General features: G+C 52.3%; 1 protein-coding gene and 1 long non-coding RNA gene across 5 annotated transcripts; one reads left to right on the forward strand and one right to left on the reverse strand.

Moving 5' to 3' along the window:
* Nucleotides 1-4,078: 4,078 nt before the first annotated feature.
* SLC35C1 (solute carrier family 35 member C1) lies at nt 4,079-12,199 on the forward strand. Of its 4 annotated transcripts, none has more exons than XM_086341289.1 (3): nt 4,079-4,253; nt 5,889-6,415; nt 10,276-12,199. In XM_086341289.1, the coding sequence occupies exons 1-3, from the start codon at nt 4,222-4,224 to the stop codon at nt 10,833-10,835; spliced, it is 1,119 nt and encodes a 372-aa protein (XP_086197415.1). In that variant the 5' UTR covers nt 4,079-4,221; the 3' UTR covers nt 10,836-12,199. The 4 variants fall into 4 exon arrangements, with proteins under 4 accessions (XP_086197415.1, XP_086197418.1, XP_086197417.1 ...); XM_086341292.1 differs by lacking the exon at nt 10,276-12,199 and adding an exon at nt 7,637-7,775 and having other exon boundaries at nt 4,142-4,253; XM_086341291.1 differs by lacking the exon at nt 4,079-4,253 and adding an exon at nt 4,394-4,544.
* A 1,689-nt stretch (nt 12,200-13,888) lies between these two features.
* On the reverse strand, nt 13,889-20,345 carry LOC147358503 (uncharacterized). Its single transcript, XR_015142357.1, has 3 exons — nt 20,194-20,345; nt 14,430-14,673; nt 13,889-14,050 (listed from the first exon to the last, which is right to left on the reverse strand). It is a non-coding gene; the product is annotated as an uncharacterized LOC147358503 (long non-coding RNA).
* Between the last annotated feature and the right edge of the window lie 324 nt (nt 20,346-20,669).

Consider the following 20,669-nt stretch of genomic DNA (forward strand, 5'->3'; position numbering starts at 1 on the left):
TGAACCAGGGGTCAGCAAACTACACCAGTGAGCCAATCCAGTCCATGGGCTATTTTTATAAAGTTTTATTGAAACATAGCAGCACCTGTTTGTTACAACACTACAACAGCAGTGTTGAATAGTTGTGACAAAGACCATATAGTCCACTGAGTCTAAAATGCTTACTCTCTGGTCCTTTACAGAAAATATTTGCCAACTCCTGGGGTGGGCAATGAGTACCAGCAAAGGAAAGGCTTTTTTTTCCCCCTGGAACACTCCAAAGAACATTCCAATCATGAAAAAAAATCAGAACTTTTTTCTTCTCTGTTTACATTATTTTACAGTTTAGGACAGATTTTTGTTTCGAATCACACACAGGGTGAATGAGAAGCCTTTTAAGCTTTTCAGGGCATAGAGCCACAGGTCTTAAATCAGGTATCTCTAGTGGTGGTGTGACTTCCACTCATTCCACAAAGAGGTCGAAAGTTGAAAGTCGAAAGTGAAGTCGCTCAGTCGTGTCCAACTCTTTGGGACCCCATGGACTGTAGCCTACCAGGCTTCTCCATCCATGGGATTTTCCAGGCAAGAGTACTGGAGTGGGGTGCCATTTCCTTCTCCAGGAGATCTTCCCAACCCAGGGATTGAACCCCGGTCTCCTTCATTGTAGGCAGACGCTTTACTGTCTGAGCCACCAGGGAAGTAGTGCTGAATAGCTACTGTGGTGGGAATTGTGTCAGGTCCTAGATAGGGACAGGATGGATGGATGAATGGATAGATGATAAATGGAGAGAGAGAAAGCAAGAGAGGGATCCGACTCACAATGTCATGCCTTCTTAATTTTGCCTAAAAAGAAAAGTGAAAGTGTTAGTTTCTCAGTTGTGTTCGACTCTTCAACCCCATGAACTATAGCCCAATAGGCTTCTCTGTCCATGGAATTCTCCAGGCAAGAATACTAGAGTGGGTTGTCATTCCCTTCTCCAGGGGATCTTCCCAACCCAGGGATCGAACCCAGGTTTCCTGCATTGCAAGCAGATTCTTTACCGTTGAGCCCACAGGGAAGCCCCAATTTTGTCTAGAGAATACACATATATCTCAGGAGAAAGGCGTATAGACTATGGTCAGTATGTGGGTAAAGGCCTAATTGCTGTAACAAAGAGATCCCTTCATAACGCCATCAGGGTTTCAGGGATGTAAGTTGATCCCCCTCTCCAAGAACAGTCTCAAAGCAGTCAGGGCAGGTTGGCAGGTGGCTCCACACCACACAATCAGAAACCCTGGCTCTTTCCATCATCCTTCTCCAACAGCCTCTAAAAATTGACCTCATCTCCATGGTAACACGGAGAAGGCAATGGCACCCCACTCCAGTGTTCTTGCCTGGAGAATCCCAGGGACGGGGGAGCCTGGTGAGCTGCCGTCTCAGGGGTCGCACAGAGTGGGACACGACTGAAGCGACTTAGCAGCAGCAGCAGCAGCCATGGTAACAGCTGGGTGACAGGCACATTTAGGTCTCGGGTTATAGGAAGAGGAGGAGAGAACACGGAGGAGCGCCCACCTAACATTTTAAGGCCTAGACTTGGAACATACAACACATCACCTCCATTCCCGATGCACAAAGTCACGTGGTGGTTCACCTACCCACAAGGGACCCTGGGAAATGTGCCCTCTGGCTAGGCAACCATACAATTATCTTGGACAAATGGGAAATGAATTTTGGTGGGAAATTAGTAACGTCCACCACATACAACAGGCTCAGGAATCCTTGCTGAACTCAGGCTTGAGACAGTCAATACCTGTGTGTTCCCAGGAGCACTCAGGCCCTCCTGCTACCAGTGCACTGCCCCCCCCACCCCCCCCCCCACCCCCGATCCCTGGGAGGTTAGTTCTGTTCATCCTGACTTGTAGGTGTTGTCTCCTTCTGACATCATTAGTGGCTCCCAGTCAAGGTTAAGAAAATAGGACCACACCCATAAACGGTCCAGCTGCTGCATTAATGACCTCATGACCTGCCTCATACCAAGTTCACACCCTGGATAATTATTCTTGACAAAACCTAAAACTTCACCTTTTATAATCGGATTAAACAATTAACATTCCTTAAAAACAACTCAGACTGGAGAAGGAAATGGCAACCCACTCCAGTACTCTTGCCTGGAAAATCCCATGGATGGAGGAGCCTGGAAGGCTGCAGTCCATGGGGTCGCTGAGGGTCAGACACGACTGAGCGACTTCACTTTCACGCATTGGAGAAGGAAATGGCAACCCACTCCAGTGTTGTTGCCTGGAGAATCCCAGGGACGGGGGAGCCTGGTGGGCTGCCGTCTATGGGGTCGCACAGAGTCAGACACGACTGAAGTGACTTAGCATAGCATAGCATAGCATAGCATAAAAACAACTCAGAAGCAGTTTGTGCAAAGTGCACAGCTCCTAAGGCCTTAGATCTCTGTGAAACATCCCCACTGCTCCTTTCCCTGTGAAAAGCTAAAAGGATTGGGACCTGTGAGATTTACAGTACTGGCCTGTCACAACCTTAATCAAGGGAGTGTCGATAATGGTGGAATTTCAGATACAGCATCCGGGGAGGGATTGGACACAGGGATAGGCCTTGGTTTCCTGGCCCCCCGAGAGCCCAGACTGTGCCCCAAATATCCAGTGTAGACTGTCCCTGGGTCTCTCTCGGTGAAGTGCATCAGGCCTATATAGATCATATATTTCTGCCCTAGGGGATCCAGGTGACAGCACATTCATCAGATAAATTAATTCCTGTTAACCTGCCATGTACAGATGTGAGAGTTGGACCATAATGAAAGCTGAGTGCCGAAGAATTGATGCTTTTGAACTGTGGTGTTGGAGAAGACTCTTGAGAGTCTCCTGGACTGAAAGGAGATCCAACCAGTCGATCCTAAAGGAAATCAGTCCTGAATATTCATCGGAAGAACTGACACTGAAGCTGAAACTCCAATACTTTGGCCACCTGATGTGAAAAACTGACTCATTGGAAAAGACCCTGATGCTGGGAAAGATTGAAGGTGGGAGGAGAAGGGGACCACAGAGGATGAAATGGTTGGATGGCATCACCGACTCGATGGATATGAGTTTGAGTAGGCTTCGGGAGTTGGTGATGGATAGGGAAGCCTGGCATGGTGCAGTCCATGGGATTGCAAAGAGTCGGACAGGACTGAGCAACTGAACTGAACCTGCCAAGCTAAAGGGCCCTTCCAGGAAACCACAGCCTCTTAGAAACAAGCTTGCCCTGTGTGTCACTGAAGTATTTGTCATGGTGAAATATCAGGCCTAAGAGAGAAGAGCAGGTTTAGGGGTTGCTCTTCACAAACTGAAACCCACACCCTTTAATGTTTGGCCCTGGAGTGAGACTCTCCGAGTCAGAGGACCAGCTCAGTCCCTTTAAGCCGTTCCTTCCCCCAAAGGGTAATTTGATCCCCAAGGTGACAAGGTGATCAAATGGTATCCTCCACCTAGAGACCTGCCCATAACTAGGAAGCAGGAAGTCCCATTTCAGGAGGAAGAAGGCAGGCCTGGGGCAGAGCTCACCCTGGAGGTCTGCCCTGGCTGGGGCTGTTGATGGGTGCTTATTCCACTGCAACCCTTTCAGTTCCCATAGCCCACCATGGGCTGTTTGAAACACTGGTGAGGGTTTATGCAGTTAGCAAGTAAGACTCTAAATGTACTCCATAGGTTTTACCTTTTTATTATGGAAATTTTCAAATGTACATAGAAGTAAGGAGACTCTTGTATCCTCCATGTACCCAAGCCTAACTTCAACAATTGCCTGTCTCGTTTTATCTATCAACCTTTGGGGTTTTCTTGCAGGGGAGCGGGGTGGTCTTGAGAATTCTAAGTATTTTCAAGTAAATCTCAGACTTCTCATTCACAAATCAAAAGGGACTAATCAAATGGTGTTTGAAATATTACAAACAAATCGTAGTCCTTACTTTCAACCATATCAGCTAGGAGGTTGAGACCCACTTGCAAAGTCCAGCCTCCTAGTTTTAAGGACGGTAACTCTGGAGCAGTTACCCAACGTTAGTGTCTAGAGCGGGAACCAGGAAAAAGTCGGTCCTCCCGGCTGCCTGGTGAGTGATGGCCCAGGCTGGCGACCATTTCCCAGGCCCCATCCTTGGGAGGGGGAGGGGGACCCTCCACTAACCGCCGGACTGCCGGCGGGAAGAATCTCGGCTGTTCCCCCGAACACATTTCTGGAAGCACAGGCCGGCAGCCGGTCGAATGCAGCGGGGTACTGGGACCTGCAAGCCGCGGTAACTGGAGTGGTGGGGGATCCCGGGCGGGATACCCGGTTCTGGGGTGGCCTTGGAAAGAGAAGGGGGCCTGCTCCCACGACCGGCGGGATAACTCGCAGCCAAGATTAGGCTGCGGCCTGGGTCGCCCTGCGGCCGACCCAGTTCCACGTGGGGAGCTGGTGGGCGAGGCTGGCGCGGCGCCCACGCCAGGGGCTGGGAGCAGGAAGTAATCTCCCGCGGGCGCGGCCCTGGGCGCGGCGCGGCAGGTGCAGCGCCAGGCTGCGTGGGCAGGCGGCCAGTGCAGAGGAGGTGAGCGCCGGGGTCGCCTCGCGGCTAGGGACCGCCAGCCCCGGGGCAGGAGCTTGCGGCTGGGTCCGGCCTGGGGGTGGGTGGGTGGGGCTTCTGAGAGGGGGAGTGGGGTGCTGCCTTGAGGGTCGGATTGGGCCACCCGGAGGGCCTCGAATCTGGGGTGGGGGCGTTCCTGGGGGGTGGGTTTCAGGCTCGGGAGAGGGCTGGGGGCTGAGAAAGTAGGGAGAAGGAGGCCATTGCAACAAGGTTTTGGAAGTGCGAGCGCGGCTAGGTGGAGAGATGCGGCGGGGCCCACGGTTCTCTGGACCCCAGGGGACTCGGGGTGGCGCCAGGGCTCCGGGGACGCGGTCCTGCCCGGATGAGGGACAAGATGGCCCTGCAGATGAGCTGAGTCGGAGGGAGTTAAGCCTCTCGAGGAGATGGAGCAGGGAGGGAGGGCTTGCTGGAAGGGGGCCGAGGCTCTAGCACCCACAGGACCCTTCCGCGGCTACCGAGATCCAACACCCAGCACCACCAGCTGCGGGCGAGGAGCGCCCACGGGCTGCCAGGGGCCCACCGCGAGCCAGACTCGGAAGGCCAATTCTCAGACGCTGTGGCTTTAAGGGAGATACCGGCGCGCGGGCTCTTTAAGGAGGGTGTTGGGGGCGTGTCAGGAAATGAGTCCTGGTCCCGCCTCCCCCGGGGGAGGGGCCTCAGGTATCTGGAGGCTTCGGGACCGAGTGGAAGCTTGGAGCCTGGGAAGACCGCGCGCCGTGGGCTTGGACCCGCCCAGTCCACTGCGGGTCCGGAGGACCCGGGCCCTGAGCGCCCCTGACCTCGCCTGCACCCTCTTTCCAAATCCCCCCCGCACACCCTCTTTTCAGCTCCTTGCATGCCTCCCCCTTCTCGCCCTGCGAACCTTTTCTCTCCCATAGCAGCCCATGCCTGTTTCTCTCCGCACCTCTTCCTCACGCTGTCCCCCGCCCTTTTGAAGCCCCTTCGCCCTGCGTTTCTCCTGCTCCCCCTTTCTTCTTCCATTCCTCCCCTCCCCCACTTCCCGCTGGTTTCCTTCTTACTCGGTTCCAGCCCCTTCTCCCCTAACTTGTCATTTCCGTCCAGCCTTAGCCCATCGGGCACCTTTCCCCTGTCTTGTCTGATGAGTCCCCTGAGGGTGGGAGCAGGTGGTGGAGCTCACCCCAAAGCAGAACCTCTCCATCCGAGAGAAGAGTGGGAGGCCTCCAGGCCACCCGCCATGTGACAGTTGAGGACTTCAGCTTGCAGAAAGCAGATGTGAGCTCGCTGCCCTGTACTCCAGGAAATCAGTCTGGCTGTGAGCTGACCCAGCTCCTCTGCTACCATGAACAGGGCCTCTCTGAAGCGGTCAAAAATCCTGCACATGGCACTGATGGGGACTTCCGATCCCTCTGGAGAGGCAGAGGCCAGCCAGGAGAAGCCCTTTGTGCTGCGGGCACTGCAGATCGCCCTGGTCGTCTCTCTCTACTGGGTCACGTCCATCTCCATGGTGTTCCTTAACAAGTACCTGCTGGATAGCCCCTCCCTGCGGCTGGACACCCCCATCTTCGTCACCTTCTACCAGTGCCTGGTGACCGTGCTGCTGTGCAAGGGCCTCAGCTCACTGGCCACCTGCTGCCCTGGAACCGTGGACTTCCCCGCCCTGCACCTGGACCTCAAGGTGGCCCGCAGCGTCCTGCCCCTGTCTGTGGTCTTCATTGGCATGATCACCTTCAATAACCTCTGCCTCAAGTATGTGGGTGTGGCCTTCTACAACGTGGGTCGCTCACTCACCACCGTCTTCAATGTGCTGCTCTCCTACCTGCTGCTCAAGCAAACCACCTCCTTCTATGCCTTGCTCACCTGCAGCGTCATCATCGGTGAGTGGCCAGCCAGGGACACAGGGAGTGGGCACAGTGGGGAGGGGATTGGGGGAGGATGGGAGCTGAAACCCTAAAGAACAACCCTGTCAAACATCTTTGGGCTTTATCTGCCCCGGCTCCCTTGTTTTGACCGTCATATGAAGAGTCTGGGGTCCAGAGAGGGCAAATAACTTTCTGGAGGTCATCCAGCGAGCTAGGGGCCTAATCAGGGTCCTTCAAACAAGATGGGATTACAATCTATACTTCACACAGGGAAAACCAAGGCACAGAGAGGTTAAGTGATTTGTCAAAGATCACACAGCACATAGCTAATAAGTGGTAGAGGTGAGATCTGATCAAGTAATCTGGCTCCTTACACTTGACCACTGTATTCTATTGCTTCTCAAGAGTTCGAGTGTCCTGACTTCTCACCCAGTGCTCTTTCTAGAGGACATTGCATCTTTTAATAAATATATGTGTACCATCATCCTCTGACCTTGCAGGCTTACGATAATGCCTGAGACGGTGGCAAGAGATATGCTATGGGATAACTTAGCTGTCTTCCCAGACTTGACCCTCAGAAAATAAAAATTACTACTGGGGACACTGTGTTAATTATTTGCATACAGCATCTCCTATGTTGCCCAGAGGTTGCCTGAATGGTATTATCATCACCATGACCGACTACGTACACACAAGGAAACTGACACCAGACAGGTTAAGTCACTCACAGGGCCCCACAGCTAGGAAGTATCCAGCCTGGGATGGATACTCAAACTGGCTGCTCCCCCAAGCCTGTATTTCTAATCACTCCGCTCTGTTCTTGTCCCCTAGAGCAGCGGCCCCTGGCCTTTTCGGCCCCAGGGACCAGTTTCGTGGAAGAGTCTTTCCACAGACTTAGGAGTGGGGGGATGGTTTCAGGATAATTCATGCCCATTACATTTATTGCACATTGTATTTCTAATCTAATGCTACCGTTGATCTGACAGGACATACTGGTCCATGGCCTGGAGGTTGGGGACCCTGCCCTAGAGGTTAGAACTGTGCCATCTAGTTCAGTAGCCACTGACCATATGGGTCTATTTCCATTCAAATTCAATGACATTTTTAAAATTCAGTTTCTCAGTTGTGACCTGATTCTGTATTCAAGTGCTCAGTCACCACGTGTGGCCAGTGGCTGTTGTACTGGACGACACAGATGGTAGATCATTTCCATCATCACAAAGTGTTTTATTGCAGCCCATTAGGTAGGAGCACCTCCAGCTTCCCACCTCCTCAGAGTCCTCCTGAGGCTCAGTCTTCCAGGAACGGAATCTTTCTTTGAACCTGTTCAGGTTCTTCCTGGTTCTGCAGACTTCATCTTGGTTGACCTACATCGTCTTGGTTAGTATCTGAGTCCCCAAGCTGAGTTGCACCAGTGGCGGGGAGGGGCCCATCCCATGCCACCTGTCCTAGAAAATGTTTTCCTCATTGAGCCACTGTGGACCTAGGCCTGCCCAGTCTCAGTTCAAGGTGAGAGAGAGAGAATGGCAGAGGTTGGAGTGATGGCAGCTGCCAAGACCCCTGGCAGATCCATCTCAGCAGCTCCCATTTCCTCCCCCAGGGAGTTGGTATGGACTCCCAGGCCTTACTTAGACAAATGCCCCAGGGATCTCCACTTCAGCCCGCTGAATTTATGGAGTGGGGGGTGTGGGGGGAGAGGGAGGGACTTCCTGATTGGCTAATTTACATGCAGGCCCGTGAAGTCTGTAGGGAAACTAGGCCCAAGTCTGAAAAGTAATCAGAGTAGTGGATGGTGAGACAGCTTCTGGGAAAGGACATTCACTGGTTGGCTGCTGGGACAGGCGCCCAGGAGGTAGTGCTGTCTGCTGGCCCAGCGCCTGGGCCTCCTCTCCGCAGTGTTGCCCTACCCCCACCCCCTCCACCCCACCCCACCCCCGTTCCTCCTTGTGGGGGAACGTGGGTCTCAGGTGACTCTCCAGGCCCCCTCCTCCTCCCGTCCTGGTCCCCTCCTCCTCCCTTCCTTGGACAGTATCATTCAGTGCTCCTTCTTGGCTGAGATTCCCTCTGGGGTCTGGAATTTTAAAAGGGGCAGTCCCTCTTCTGGACTCAAAAGGTAACCGGCAGGAGGGCTGGGGGCCCTCTGGCTGTGCCCCCAGAACCAGGCTGGGGGTACCTCTTTGCAAAGGTGCTGACGAGAAAGAGAACACTTCCAGCAAGTGCTTACGGCCCAGTCTTGTCTCCTCTGATCCTCACGACCACCTCCAAAACAACCTACATGCATTCACTCAGCAGATATTACTCACTGGCCAAGCATGTGCCAAGAGCTCTGGGGATGCAGATTCTGAAAAGGTAGATGCAGCTCCCACGCTCCTGGAGGGCATGGGGTTGATGCCTGGCAGTCAAGAAGTTATGCCATGACTCAGATATAAAAGGTGCTGAGGAAACCCTGGCGGGGTGGAGACGGGAGAGAGAAAAGCAGGGAGGGAGGGTTCTAAGCTGGCATTCCAAAGGAAGTACTAGATGGATGTAAGGAAGAAGTGAGGAGAGAACGTTCTAGGCAGAAGAAAAAACACGCATTTCTGCGTGGCTGGGCCAGAGCAGGCTGTGCCCGTGAGGCTGCCCAAGTTAAGTGAGCCTGGACTGTTTCCTGAGGGCTGTGGAGATGCCCAGAGAGGCTTTAAGCCAGGACAGGACCTGAGCAGATCTGTCCTGTAGGAAGATCACGCTGGCTGCAAGGTAGAGAGTAGATTGATTGGAGTGAAGGTCAAGAACATGAACCCAGATGTCTACAGCGGAAGGACATGGGAGCTCAGAGAATTTAAGTAGACTTTCCATGGGCCACCCAGCCTTTAAATGACAGAGCCCGATCGGAGTCCAGGTCTCTCTGACACCAAAATCATGTGGTGGGAGACACAACGTGTATAAGATTTCGGCCCCTGCCTTCTGGGAAAGTGGGGTCTAAGCTAGAGAGGCTGTACTGTCCCCGTGGGCAGGTGCCTACCAGCCCAGGGCAGGCAAGGGTCTTGAAGGAAAGCACAGGCAGGAGGAAGCCAGGAAGAGGTCTGGGTGCTGGGGGTACCAGGAGAGACTTCAGCCCTGGAGAGGCTGGCTTTGACCTAAAGAATGAGTGCAATGTCCCAAGAAGGAGGAGAGCGTTTCTGGTTCAGAAAATGATCAAGGGTGCTGAACCCTGGTGTGAGAAGCAGGGAGATGAGAGTGGCGACTCGGGGTGATGGGAGATGGGGTTCGAGGGCCTGGGGAGCCCAGCATGCCAAGCTGAGGGTGGGCAGTGGGGCGCCGAGGAGGCTCCATGGGTAGGAGGTGTCACAAAATGATAGTCTCAGAGTAAGCAGCCCCAAAGGCCTCGGGCCATAAGTGCTTCTCACCAGGGTAGACTCCCATCTCACAGACCGGGAGGCTGAGTGAGGCTCTGAGACCTCAAGTCACTCGCCCAGGGTCACCCCCACCACTAAGTGCTGTAGCCACGCTCAACCCTCAGAACCCATTTCACACGTTGCTTTTGAGGGGGCCCCAGGCCAGCCCAGTCGTCCAGTTACAGGGTTCTCACAGCACCCTGTCCTGTTTTATGGACCTCATTACAATTGCAATTAAACAAGTAATTGGGAAAGGAATCATTTTAATGGCTCTCTCCTCTGCTGGAATGCAAAGCCCCATGAGGAAGGGTTCCTACCCTGGCCTAACTCCCCCAGCCCTTGTGTGGTGCTTTGCACGTAGTGGAGACTTTGCACACCTTTCCTGCAGGAAGGGCCAGGGGGACGGAATGATGAGATCAGCGTGACACAGTCTGTAAACTTGGGCGGCAAAATTCTCTGTCCTTCCTCCTCCTCATGCTCGTTCCCCTCTCCCCACTGCAGGTGGCTTCTGGCTTGGAGTGGACCAGGAAGGAGCAGAGGGCACCCTGTCTTGGACGGGGACCCTCTTCGGCGTGCTCGCCAGCCTCTGCGTCTCGCTCAACGCCATCTATACCAAGAAGGTGCTCCCGGCGGTGGACGGCAGCATCTGGCGTCTGACCTTCTACAACAACGCCAACGCTTGCGTCCTCTTCCTGCCCCTGCTCCTGGCGCTGGGGGAGCTCCGGGCCCTCCTCGCCTTCCCCCAGCTGGGCAGCGCCCACTTCTGGGCTATGATGACGCTGGGCGGCCTGTTCGGCTTCGCCATCGGCTATGTGACGGGACTGCAGATCAAGTTCACCAGTCCCCTGACCCACAACGTGTCTGGCACAGCCAAAGCCTGTGCCCAGACGGTGCTGGCCGTCCTCTACTATGAGGAGGCCAAGAGCTTTCTCTGGTGGACGAGCAACATGATGGTGCTGGGGGGCTCCTCTGCTTATACCTGGGTCAGGGGCCGGGAGATGAAGAAGACGCAGGAGGAGCCCCACCCCAGGGAGAACGAGAAGAGCAACATGGAGGTGTGAGCTTCTCCAGAGACCCAGGCACAGCCCAGCCCCTGGGAGCACACCCCTGAATGCAATGAAGGTGTCTCTCTGGACCCGGAGACTATGGCCTTACAGACGTGACGGGAACCTGGTGGTTGAAATGGAGCCAGTGTTTCCCAGTGTCGTCAGAAAGTTGCCAGACCCGTCTCAACCCCTTTCCTAGTTGCAGGGTTTTGTCCTCCAATAGGGAGGAGGGACACCTCCGTGAGAAGAGCCAGTTAGGTTCTCTGGAGGAGCAGCAGCTTGCAGGGACTAGGACAGGGGCACGTGCCAGAGACTGTGCCCCCTTCCAGGGCCTTCTACCTCCACACGACCTTTGAGGTTGGGAACAGGCCACACCTTGAAGGGACAGCATTGGCAAAGCCAGCGAGTCTTCACTTACACTCAGGGGAGATGGGGCTGGGACCCCCGCCAGAGGCTTAGGGTTTGAGAAACCTCACCTCTCTGTGTCCCAGGCAGGTAGCATAGCTTTGACCCACCCCCCACACCCCCCCCCACCCCAAACCAGCCTTCTTTTGGAGGAGAGCGTGGGCTGGGCTGAGGGAGGAAATGGGCAAACGTTCCCTCTTCTCTGCAATGAGATGAGCAGGTCCCATGAAAGGGGGTGAGAGGTCTGCGGTACCCAAGCTTGGTCCTGGCACCCACAAGGGCTGCTGGGAAGTGGCCTGGCAATGGGCTGCATCATGGGAGAGCTCCCTGTCCCTGCCGTCTGCCCCCCATGTTTCCCCTGTTTGAACGTGGTACGTCCTTCACAGGTTCAGCAGGCTCAGTGACACTCTCCCGCAGTCCCCAACACCAGTTTTCCCCGCCTCACTCCCCTGCCCCTAAGGGGCAGCTGCCACCTGGCACAGCTACCTGGCTCAGGGAACAGCCTCCCAGAAGTGGAGCCAGGGAGCCACTTTGGCTTCTGCGAACTCTGCCTCCCCAGGAGGTGGTGCGGGAGCAAGGGTCAGCTCAGAGCTTTCTACCTCAGCTGTGCCGACCCCCTCAAGATACAGTTCCTGTAGGGCTGGGCTGGTAACCTGATCTAGGTGAAAGCATTCAGCTAACAGTTGCGAACATCCCTGAGTTTAAGGCTGAAAGAATCTTCGCTTCCGCTCATCCCCACCTTCCGGGCCTCAGGGTGGCTTTCCTGGCTCCTGTCCCTTCTGTTGGTGTTTCGTCCCACCCAGCTTTGGGGGTAACTCTGATGTTTTCAGTCCCTGTAGCAGAAGGCTGGGGAGAGGGGGTCTTCTCACCACCCCTCTCTTCCAGTCCCTCCACCCTCCCAGGTGGTTTCTAATGAAGTTGGTGGGACTTGATGCCCTGAATTGTGTGCGGTTTAATTAAAAATTGGACTAAAACATCTTGTGTGTGTGGAGTGAGAAGGGATAGGCGGGGTCTGGATGGGCCCTGTGAACAAAGACCCAGCCCTGGCATCAGCAAGCCTGGGTTCTAGCACAACAGTCCTTCTCAGAACCTCTTCTCCCTCCAGGCCAGGGGTTGATCCCAGACCTCAAGTTTCCTGTTGGTAATTGTCGCCACTTTCTGGGTTCTTGCCGGAGGCAAGACGCTGCTGAGTGCTCTGCTCCATTGTTCATTTCCACAACCCTCCCCAACACGCCTTGAGGTGGGCGCCATCACCCATTCCCCCATTTTACAGATGGGCACACGGAGGCTCAGGAAGGAGCATAGGAATAAAGAGGCAGCAGTGGGAGTCAGACAGAAGTCTCTGCCTTCAGAGCACCGCTGCTTCACCACAGGGCCCTTAAGTATACCCAGCATTTTTTGAGTACCTACTGCATGCCAGGCACTGGTGCTGGGACATACTGGCATGAGAATCCAAATCTGCTTCCAGGGACAAGAATATAAACACACATCAAGGCTCCCGTAACAGATGCAGTATTGCCCTGAGATCTCAGAAGATGGAGAGACCACGTCTTCACAAGGGCCAGGGTGTTTGAATATTACTAGGGAAGCAGGGGCTCCAGGAGCAGGGGTGGACTGACCAGGAAACAAGATTAACCTGAGGAAAGAGTACACAAGGAGTGGTGAGAGGTTTTGTTTGGCGAGGGGCTGTATAGAAAAGGAGAGTGGGTCACGGTGTGATCAGCCTTCAATGCAGTGGTCCATCTGGTCTTGATTCTAATCAGTTTTAAAGCCATCACCAGGTCCCTTAAACAGAGAAGGGATATAATCATTTCTGCACCCTCTGTATAGTCAGAAGATTGAGACAACATTCTTCATGTTATTAGCCCTTTCTTAAATAAGATTCTAGAAAAATCTAAATAGTTTGAAAAAAATTCAGGCAGCCTCAATTCACAGGACACAACTGAACAGCCTGCTGTCCAAGACCTCCACACAAAAAAGCACAAAGATGGACGGTGTCTGAGGATGGATTTGCATCCACATGCAGCAGAACACCCCAGTTCTGATGCACATGAAGCCCAGAGAAAACCAGAGCCAGCCTTCCAGCATCCCAGATTCCCACAGTCAGCACCACCACCCCCAGCTCATCTCTATGGTATTTAAAGGAGCCAGGGCCGTCCCCAGGAATGTTTCGCCTACAAGAAGCAAAGGAAGTGTGTCTTCACTGGCAAGTCCACAGTTCCCCTTCTCTTTGGTTCCCCTCCACACTTTTCTTTTTTTTTTAACAAAGTATCTTGTTTGTAACATAAAAATAAGATCACTTTTCCCCTTTGATTCCAGTGGTTACGGGTTGCTAAGGGGATAATGTACATATCAAGAAGGAGTTTATCTCCAAAATTTCCTCTAAGAAAAGGCCAGGAAGGCTTAAAGAGAACCATATACATGTCATATATACACATCTGACATCAACAAAGATACCCTGAAATAGTGGGAATACAACTTGGAAAAAAAAAAAAAAACCTCAAAAAATATTTTAATATGCCCCCCAAAAACAAGCATAAAATAGTTTGGTGCAAAAAGGCACAGATGTGGAAGTCAAGCTGCCCAGAGGAAAAAAAAAAGAAAAATGGTGGATGAAATGGAAAATTTAGGAACAGGAAGCTGATTCAACACTGACACACACATTTCCAGAATGTATCACTCTTTACTTCTGTTTTTGCAGAGCACTTGATCAGAAGTCTGGAGACCTGGGTTCCACTTCTTAGAAGCTAGGGGGCCTCGGACAAGTCTCCTAACATTTTCCAGGCCTCACTTTTCTTGAGATATGGGGATAATCCTTGTCCATCCTGCCACGAAAAATGGTTGTGAATTGATGCTCAGCATCGTTCTGAAAATACAGTGAGTTATTGTTCTTATCCGGAGAAGGCAATTGCAACCCACTCCAGTACTCATGCCTGGAAAATCCCATGGGCGGAGGAGCCTGGTGGGCTGCAGTCCATGGGGTCGATAGGAGTCAGACACGACTGAGCGACTTCACTTTCACTTTTCACTTTCATGCATTGGAGAAGGGAATGGCAACCCACTCCAGTGTTCTTGCCCAGAGAATCCCAGGGGTTGGGGAGCCTGATGGGCTGTCGCCTATGGGGTCGCACAGAGTCGGACACCACTGAAGCGACTTAGCAGCAGCAACAGCAGTGAGAGGAATGAATTAGATAAATCACTTACCCTCTCAAATCCTTTTGCCATATGAAAGAAAGAAAGTTGTTCTAATGAAGAGATTGGAAAAGACCCTGATGCTGGGAAAGACTGAAGGCGGGAGGAGAAGGGGACGACAGAGGATGAGATGGTCGGATGGCACCGCCAACGTGATGAACATGAGTTTGAGCAAGCTCCAGGAGTTGGTGATGGACAGGGAAACCTGGCATGCTGCAGTCCATGGGGTCGCAAAGAGTCGGACACGACTGAGTGACTGAAAGAAGAGAGAACATGATGATTTAAGGAGTTGACGTACGTGAACTTTGGTTACTAGATAAGAAAACTGAGGCCCTCGTTAGGGTCACATGATAAGCCTGAGCCATCAAGGATAAACTAGAGTGTGGTATTCAGTCCTCCTGGGCCCTCATCTGATGATCACATAGCTGCCTCACTGGACACGGGCCCTGCCCCCACTGAAAACCTCGGCTCCTGTGAGAGGGCTAAATTTAGGACCTGGAACTGGCTAAAACGGGGACACCGGAGCCAGCTGCACAGAAGCAGCTGGCCCAGGTGTGCTGGGAGCTTAGATGAAGGAAGGCTGGGGGAGGGGGGAGGGAGGGAGGGGGTGGTGACTAGTGTGAGGGTGACTGCAGGGGATCGCTGAGCCCTGGTGGGGAATGTACGGCCGTAGAGCTGGGAGCAAGTTTGAATCAGCCCCAGATCTTACAGACAAGCCTGAGGCTTAGAATGTGTGATTGACTTGCCCAAAGCTGCAGTGCGATGGGGCAGGACCCAGACCCCTTCTCTCAGGCCCTTTCTGCTAAGCATCATCGATCACCATTTTTTAAAAATAATGACAGTCACCGTGACTATTATTATTGCTAGTATTTGTTAGATGCTCACCACATGCCGGGTGCTCCTCTAAGCATATTACCCGTTAACATCTGACACCCATTGACCCAGATTAACATCTGCAATAGGTACTGTTTTGTTTTTCTTTTTTTAAGATGTGGAACTTTCTTTTTTTGATGTGGACAATTTTTAAAATCTTTATTGAATTTGCTACAGTATTGCTTCTTTGTATGTTTTGTTTTTTGGTCAGGAGGCATACAGGATCTTAGCTCCCCAACCAGGGATCAGACCCACACCTTCTGTGTTGAAAGGCGAAGTCTTAACCAGGACACCAGGGAAGCCCCTGTAGCAGGTACTATTAACAGCCCCCTTTCACAGATGAGGGAACCAAGGCCCAGAGAAGTTAGTATCCTGCCCCAAATCACAGAGCTGGGTGACCTTTCTGTACAATGAGACTGAAAACACAGAGGGACATGGGCCAGACCATATATGACAATAGAACTCTGACCCACAACTTTGGCAGCAGTCAGACCTGGAAGCTAAACCGGTACCTCCAGTGACACGAGCCCAGAAGAGTCAAGATTTGGGCAATGACAGCCTATTTCCCTATTTTTGATACCCACTCCCTACTTCCAACTAAGGACCAAGCAATCACACAGGATCCCCTCCCACTTCTAATGAGCGCACCTCCACCTTTCCGATCAGTTTAAAGCCTCCTGAAGCATTCCCTTTTCTCTAGAAAGCCTTCCCATTCCTCTGCCTGCCTTTGAATCTTTGCCACACTGCAAGTGATGGTGGCTGACTCCCCTGCTACAGCAAGTTCAGAATAGATAGCCTGCTTGTTCTCATGTGGGTGGTCTTTGCCTACTTTTGTAACTCCCATTCACCATCAGCTTTCTGTCCAGGTACAGACTGGCTTGGGAAGGAGGAAATAGTCTCAGAGGAGCCCCAGGCAAGTGGAAGGATTTGGAAGGAGCCTGTGGGGTGAGGAGGGGGGCTGGGTAGGGGCAGCTGCATTTCTACTAGGTCTGCAGTCTGACTCCCAGGCTGCTCTGTAGCCCCAGAAGGGTTACATGATTTTCCATCCATCTAGCGAGCCTCTCTCTGCTTCCTCCCCAGGTCACCATCCACAGGATCCCTGCCTTACCTCACTTTTCATTCCCCTAAGCCTTATTGAGCGCACTATATGCACAGCCTGAACTAGTCTCTTTACATCTTCATTCCAGGTACCCCGTGAGGCAAGATCATCTTTCCACTGCTTTTGAGATACACTGGTCTTTAGTTCTGTGTCCACAGTCATCTAATCCCCGACCCTCCATAACTTAGTTTCCTTGTCTATAAAACAGGGGGAAGGAGGCTAGATTAGATCCGTTCCTCTAGGAAATTTGGGGAGCCCCTTAAAGCAGAAGGGAGAACCAAGTGGACCCCCAGCCTCCACTCCAGGGCAGCCTCAGTTTCACCCATTTACATACTGAGGATGCAATTTAGATTTAGTTATGCTCAAACAGTAAAGAATCTGCCCGCAGTGTGGGAGACCTGGGTTCCATCCCTGGGTCGGGAAGTTCCCCTGGAGCAGGGCATGGCAACCCACTCAAGCATTTTTGCCTGGAGAATTCCATGGACAGAGGAGCCCGGCAGGCTACAGTCCACGGAGTCACAGAGTCAGACATGACTGAGCAACGAACACTATGGTCCACTGTGCTAACAAGGGGGTGGGGGCCTTCTGCGTATTACCCTACTAATGGGGCCCTGAGACTTCGGCAGAGAACGCGAGAACACTTTGTGGCACATACAGTATTTTTTGGACCCAGTACCAATCCCTGCTTCTTTGTCTGTGCTGCCATTGCCATAATTTTGATCCTTTTTCTTCTGAGACTTGCAGAGGGTAAAGAAGGCACTAAATCTTGATGAGTGAAAATGAATCATGGTAATCCCAGTCTCCTTGTCTGTTATTAGTTAAAATGGAATTGACTGAGAAGACATGAAAAGTCTACTAGTGGCTAGTCCACTACTGGGAAACTTTCCTAACTCTTCAAAAGAGACACAAAACAGGAATGTTCCTGCTCTGGCCTCTTGAGGGATCCTCAGCAAGATGGCTGGAGCTCTGGCAGCCGTTTGGAATCGTGAGAAGAGTCATTTTTAGGAAGTCTAGCCTACACACCATCAGAGTGGAGAGATGGAGAGAACCTGGGTCCTTGGTGACATCACTGAGTGCTGGAATTAAGAAACTCAGGCACAATTTAAGCCTCTTTCAGTAGGCTTTCCCTTTGTAGCCAGAAGCATTTTAGCTGGTTTAGATCTCCTTTTCTGTTTTGCGGTTAACGTGGTCCTGTCCTAAGCCTTAAGCACCCATGACTAGAACAATGGGATGATGTAGCCCATCTGGGGCTTGAACTGAATTTCTCATCCAACAGCACCTGTCAGAGCATGCTCCTGGGCACCTGTCTGGTTCCAAACCTCCAAGCAACCCTCCTCTCTTCTTCCCACTCTGCACTGTGATCCCTGGCCTGCTCCTAGCCTTTCCATGGCTTTCTTCCTTCCCCTGTACCAAATTGGACTCTGCTCTTGAACTTCCACCCTCCCTTGTCTCCTGGACTTTCTGGTTGCTCTGTGTAACCACCAGCCCCATCCAGCCTGATCCCAAACTCTTGCCCTGATACTTGCTCATGTAGACCCAGGTTGTCCTGCCCCCTCCCCCAGAAAGGAAAATGAGACCCTGAGGACCCACACCTGACATACCCTTTAACAAACCCTGCTTTAAAGCAGGGCCACTTTACATGGAATCTCAAATAGAAAGAAATGACTCAGAACAGTAGAGTCAACTCAACCACCCCCCCATGAGCCAGTGGATCCTGGAGCCAGCCCAATCTATCCAACAAAGCTTGAGCTTTGGAATAGCATTGTGGTCATGGAGCTGAATCTGAACCCAAACCATACATCCTTGATCTCAGCTCTCAGCTCCCATGAAACTTGGTGGGATGGGGTCAACAGAGACAATCACAGACTTCCAGCTCTGTCCTAGAACCAAGAGCTCATATTCACCTGAGTTGGACTCTGCGAGAAGGTGAGGGAGCATAAAAAGAACATGAAGGTTGTCACCTTCTCCAGAGGCCAGGCAAGCAACAGGCAACCAGGAGAAGCCAGGATGTGAGTCAACAGGGATTAGTGGGGCCTACAGCAGACTGGGGGCCAGTGAACCCAGCAAAGGGCCCAAATTCCTAATTTCCAAAACTAGTTTGCCCCTCTGACCATTAGTTTTCAACTTCTAGGCCATTGGACCTAAGTTGAAATCCCAGCTCTGCTATCTGTGGGCTGGGCATCTTTACGTGGGCAAGATAACATCTCTGCAGACTCAGTTTCCCGTCCACTTCCCAGCTGTGTGGCCATAGGCAATATGACATGATGTCCCTGAGCTTCTAATATACAGAGTAAGGATGACAAAAATTCCTACTCCAGAGGGCAACGCGGTGACTGGATGGGATAATGCAGGTTGCGTACTTAGCATGTTGTCTGCTACGTGAACAGCAGCTGTGATTATTAGGTGGGAGCTCTCAGCAGAGAGAATTACAGGACTTTGTCACTTCTGCCACACAGGCCTGTGGATTCAGCTCTGAGACCTGCCCAGAGCCACCTGCTGGGTGGGAAAGAGCTGCCCTGGCTGGAGCTGGAGCTGCCAGGACTCTCCGTCCCTACCACCTTCATCAGCTAAATGGGTCTCTGATCCTCCCCTCCCACTGCAATCACAGGAGAGGTGACCCCTTATTTATCACAGGAGTGAACTCCCGATAAAAACAGCAATGAGGCCCACCAGTCACACAAGGGAGGGAGGCGAGCTGGATGGGAATCGTGGTGGAATGGAGGGCTTCCCAGGTGGTGTGAGTGATAAAGAACCCACCTGTCAATGCAGGAGACCCAGGGAAGATCCCCTGGAGGAGGGCACAGCAACCCACTCCAGTATTCTTGCCTGGGGAACCCCATGGACAGAGGAGCCTGGTGGGCTACAGTCCACGGGGTTGCAAAGGGTTGGACAGGGCTGAGTGACTTAGCATGCACGCACAGTTTCACACAGGGGAGCCATGGCAGAGTTCTTTTCCAGGACTCTGGGTCTATATGTTTGCTGTTTGGGAATGTGGGTCTATACTGCTAGAACTCCTTTGGCAAGAGGAGCTGGAAATCTGAATCTCTACACGCCATCTCCTGATTTGTTTAAACAGTGACTCAGGTCTATAAAATACTGTGTAGGCTGTGTGGCATGTACACCGACCAGATTCAGCCTCGGGCCACCATTTCATGCCCTCTTTCGTGGAATATAACTTCTTCTTCTTCCTTTTTAAAAAATATTCACTTATTTATTTGGCTTCGCTGGCTCCCAGTCCCGGCATGCAAGATCTTTAGTTGTGACATGGGAACTCTTAGTTTCGGCCCATGAGACCTTAGTTTCCCGACCAGGGATGGAACCCAGGCCCCCTGCATTGAGAGCATGAAGTCTTACCACTGGCCCACCAGGGAAGACTCAGAATCTAACTTCTTTGGTGGCCTTGTCATACCTGTGGAAACTTAAGTAGGACACAGAAGTGAAAGGAAATTTGCTCAGTCGTGTCTGACTCTTTGCAACCCCAATAGTCCATGGAATTCTCCAGGCCGGAGTGGGTAGCCTTTCCCTTCTCCAGGGGATCTTCCCAACCCAGGGATTGAACCCAGGTCTCCCGCTTTGCAGGTAGATTCTTTATCAGCTGAGCCACAAGGGGAGCTGTAGGACACAGAACCAGGGGGCAAAGGTGGCAGGAGCTCTGAACCAGAGCTGATGGGCACTGCCACTCTGGAAGGTACCAGCTAAAAGTGGCCTTCTTTTGCTACCTCCCCAGAAGAGGAACTTCCTGCAGGGAGTCAGTCTAGCTGTTTACAGCATTTTCCAGCAGCCATAAGGAGAAACAACACTTACAGTCTTTTGAACATCTTATTGCCTCTCTTCACTCTGTCCTTGAAATGCGCAGAAATGCAGGAGCAGGCCTGTGGGGCTTGTGTGATCGCTGTTGCCACTGCAGATACTAAGAATAGTTCACGGAACAGTCATCATCACAAAGCCTTCTACTCCTGCAAGGAATGTTTGTATATGGTTGCAGTTTATTTTGAGAGAGTGAATTCTATCCCATCAACCTCCTCCAGAAATTCCTCGAGGCTTATGATCATGTTAATAGAAGGTGCAAATGGCAGCCACTGCTGGGTGTTCGCCATAACCCTCACTTCTAGACCAAAGAGCCCCCATTTTGTTCAAGTGTCGGGTGGCCCGTTGCTTTCCCGAGGCCAGCCTCTTCCAGAGTTCCACAATTCCAGGGTGAATTGTGATTGATCTAAATTATATCAGATTGGCCAGGGCAAAGCCATGCGTACAATCCTGGCCAATAAGACCCGAGGGAG

The sequence above is a fragment of the Bos grunniens genome, chromosome 15 (genome assembly GCF_055505025.1).
Source record: "Bos grunniens cultivar Pamir isolate PY7600 chromosome 15, Bosgru_T2T1.0, whole genome shotgun sequence".
Lineage (NCBI taxonomy): Eukaryota > Metazoa > Chordata > Mammalia > Artiodactyla > Bovidae > Bos > Bos grunniens.

What these genes read in the sequence shown, in the direction of transcription:
- SLC35C1 (XM_086341289.1), top strand. Translation starts at nt 4,222, where the DNA reads ATGCAGCGGGGTACTGGGACCTGCAAGCCGCG. An exon ending in ACTGGGACCTGCAAGCCGCG is followed by an intron (nt 4,254 to 5,888) that starts GTAACTGGAGTG and finishes TACCATGAACAG; the next exon opens with GGCCTCTCTGAAGCGGTCAA. An exon ending in CACCTGCAGCGTCATCATCG is followed by an intron (nt 6,416 to 10,275) that starts GTGAGTGGCCAG and finishes TCCCCACTGCAG; the next exon opens with GTGGCTTCTGGCTTGGAGTG.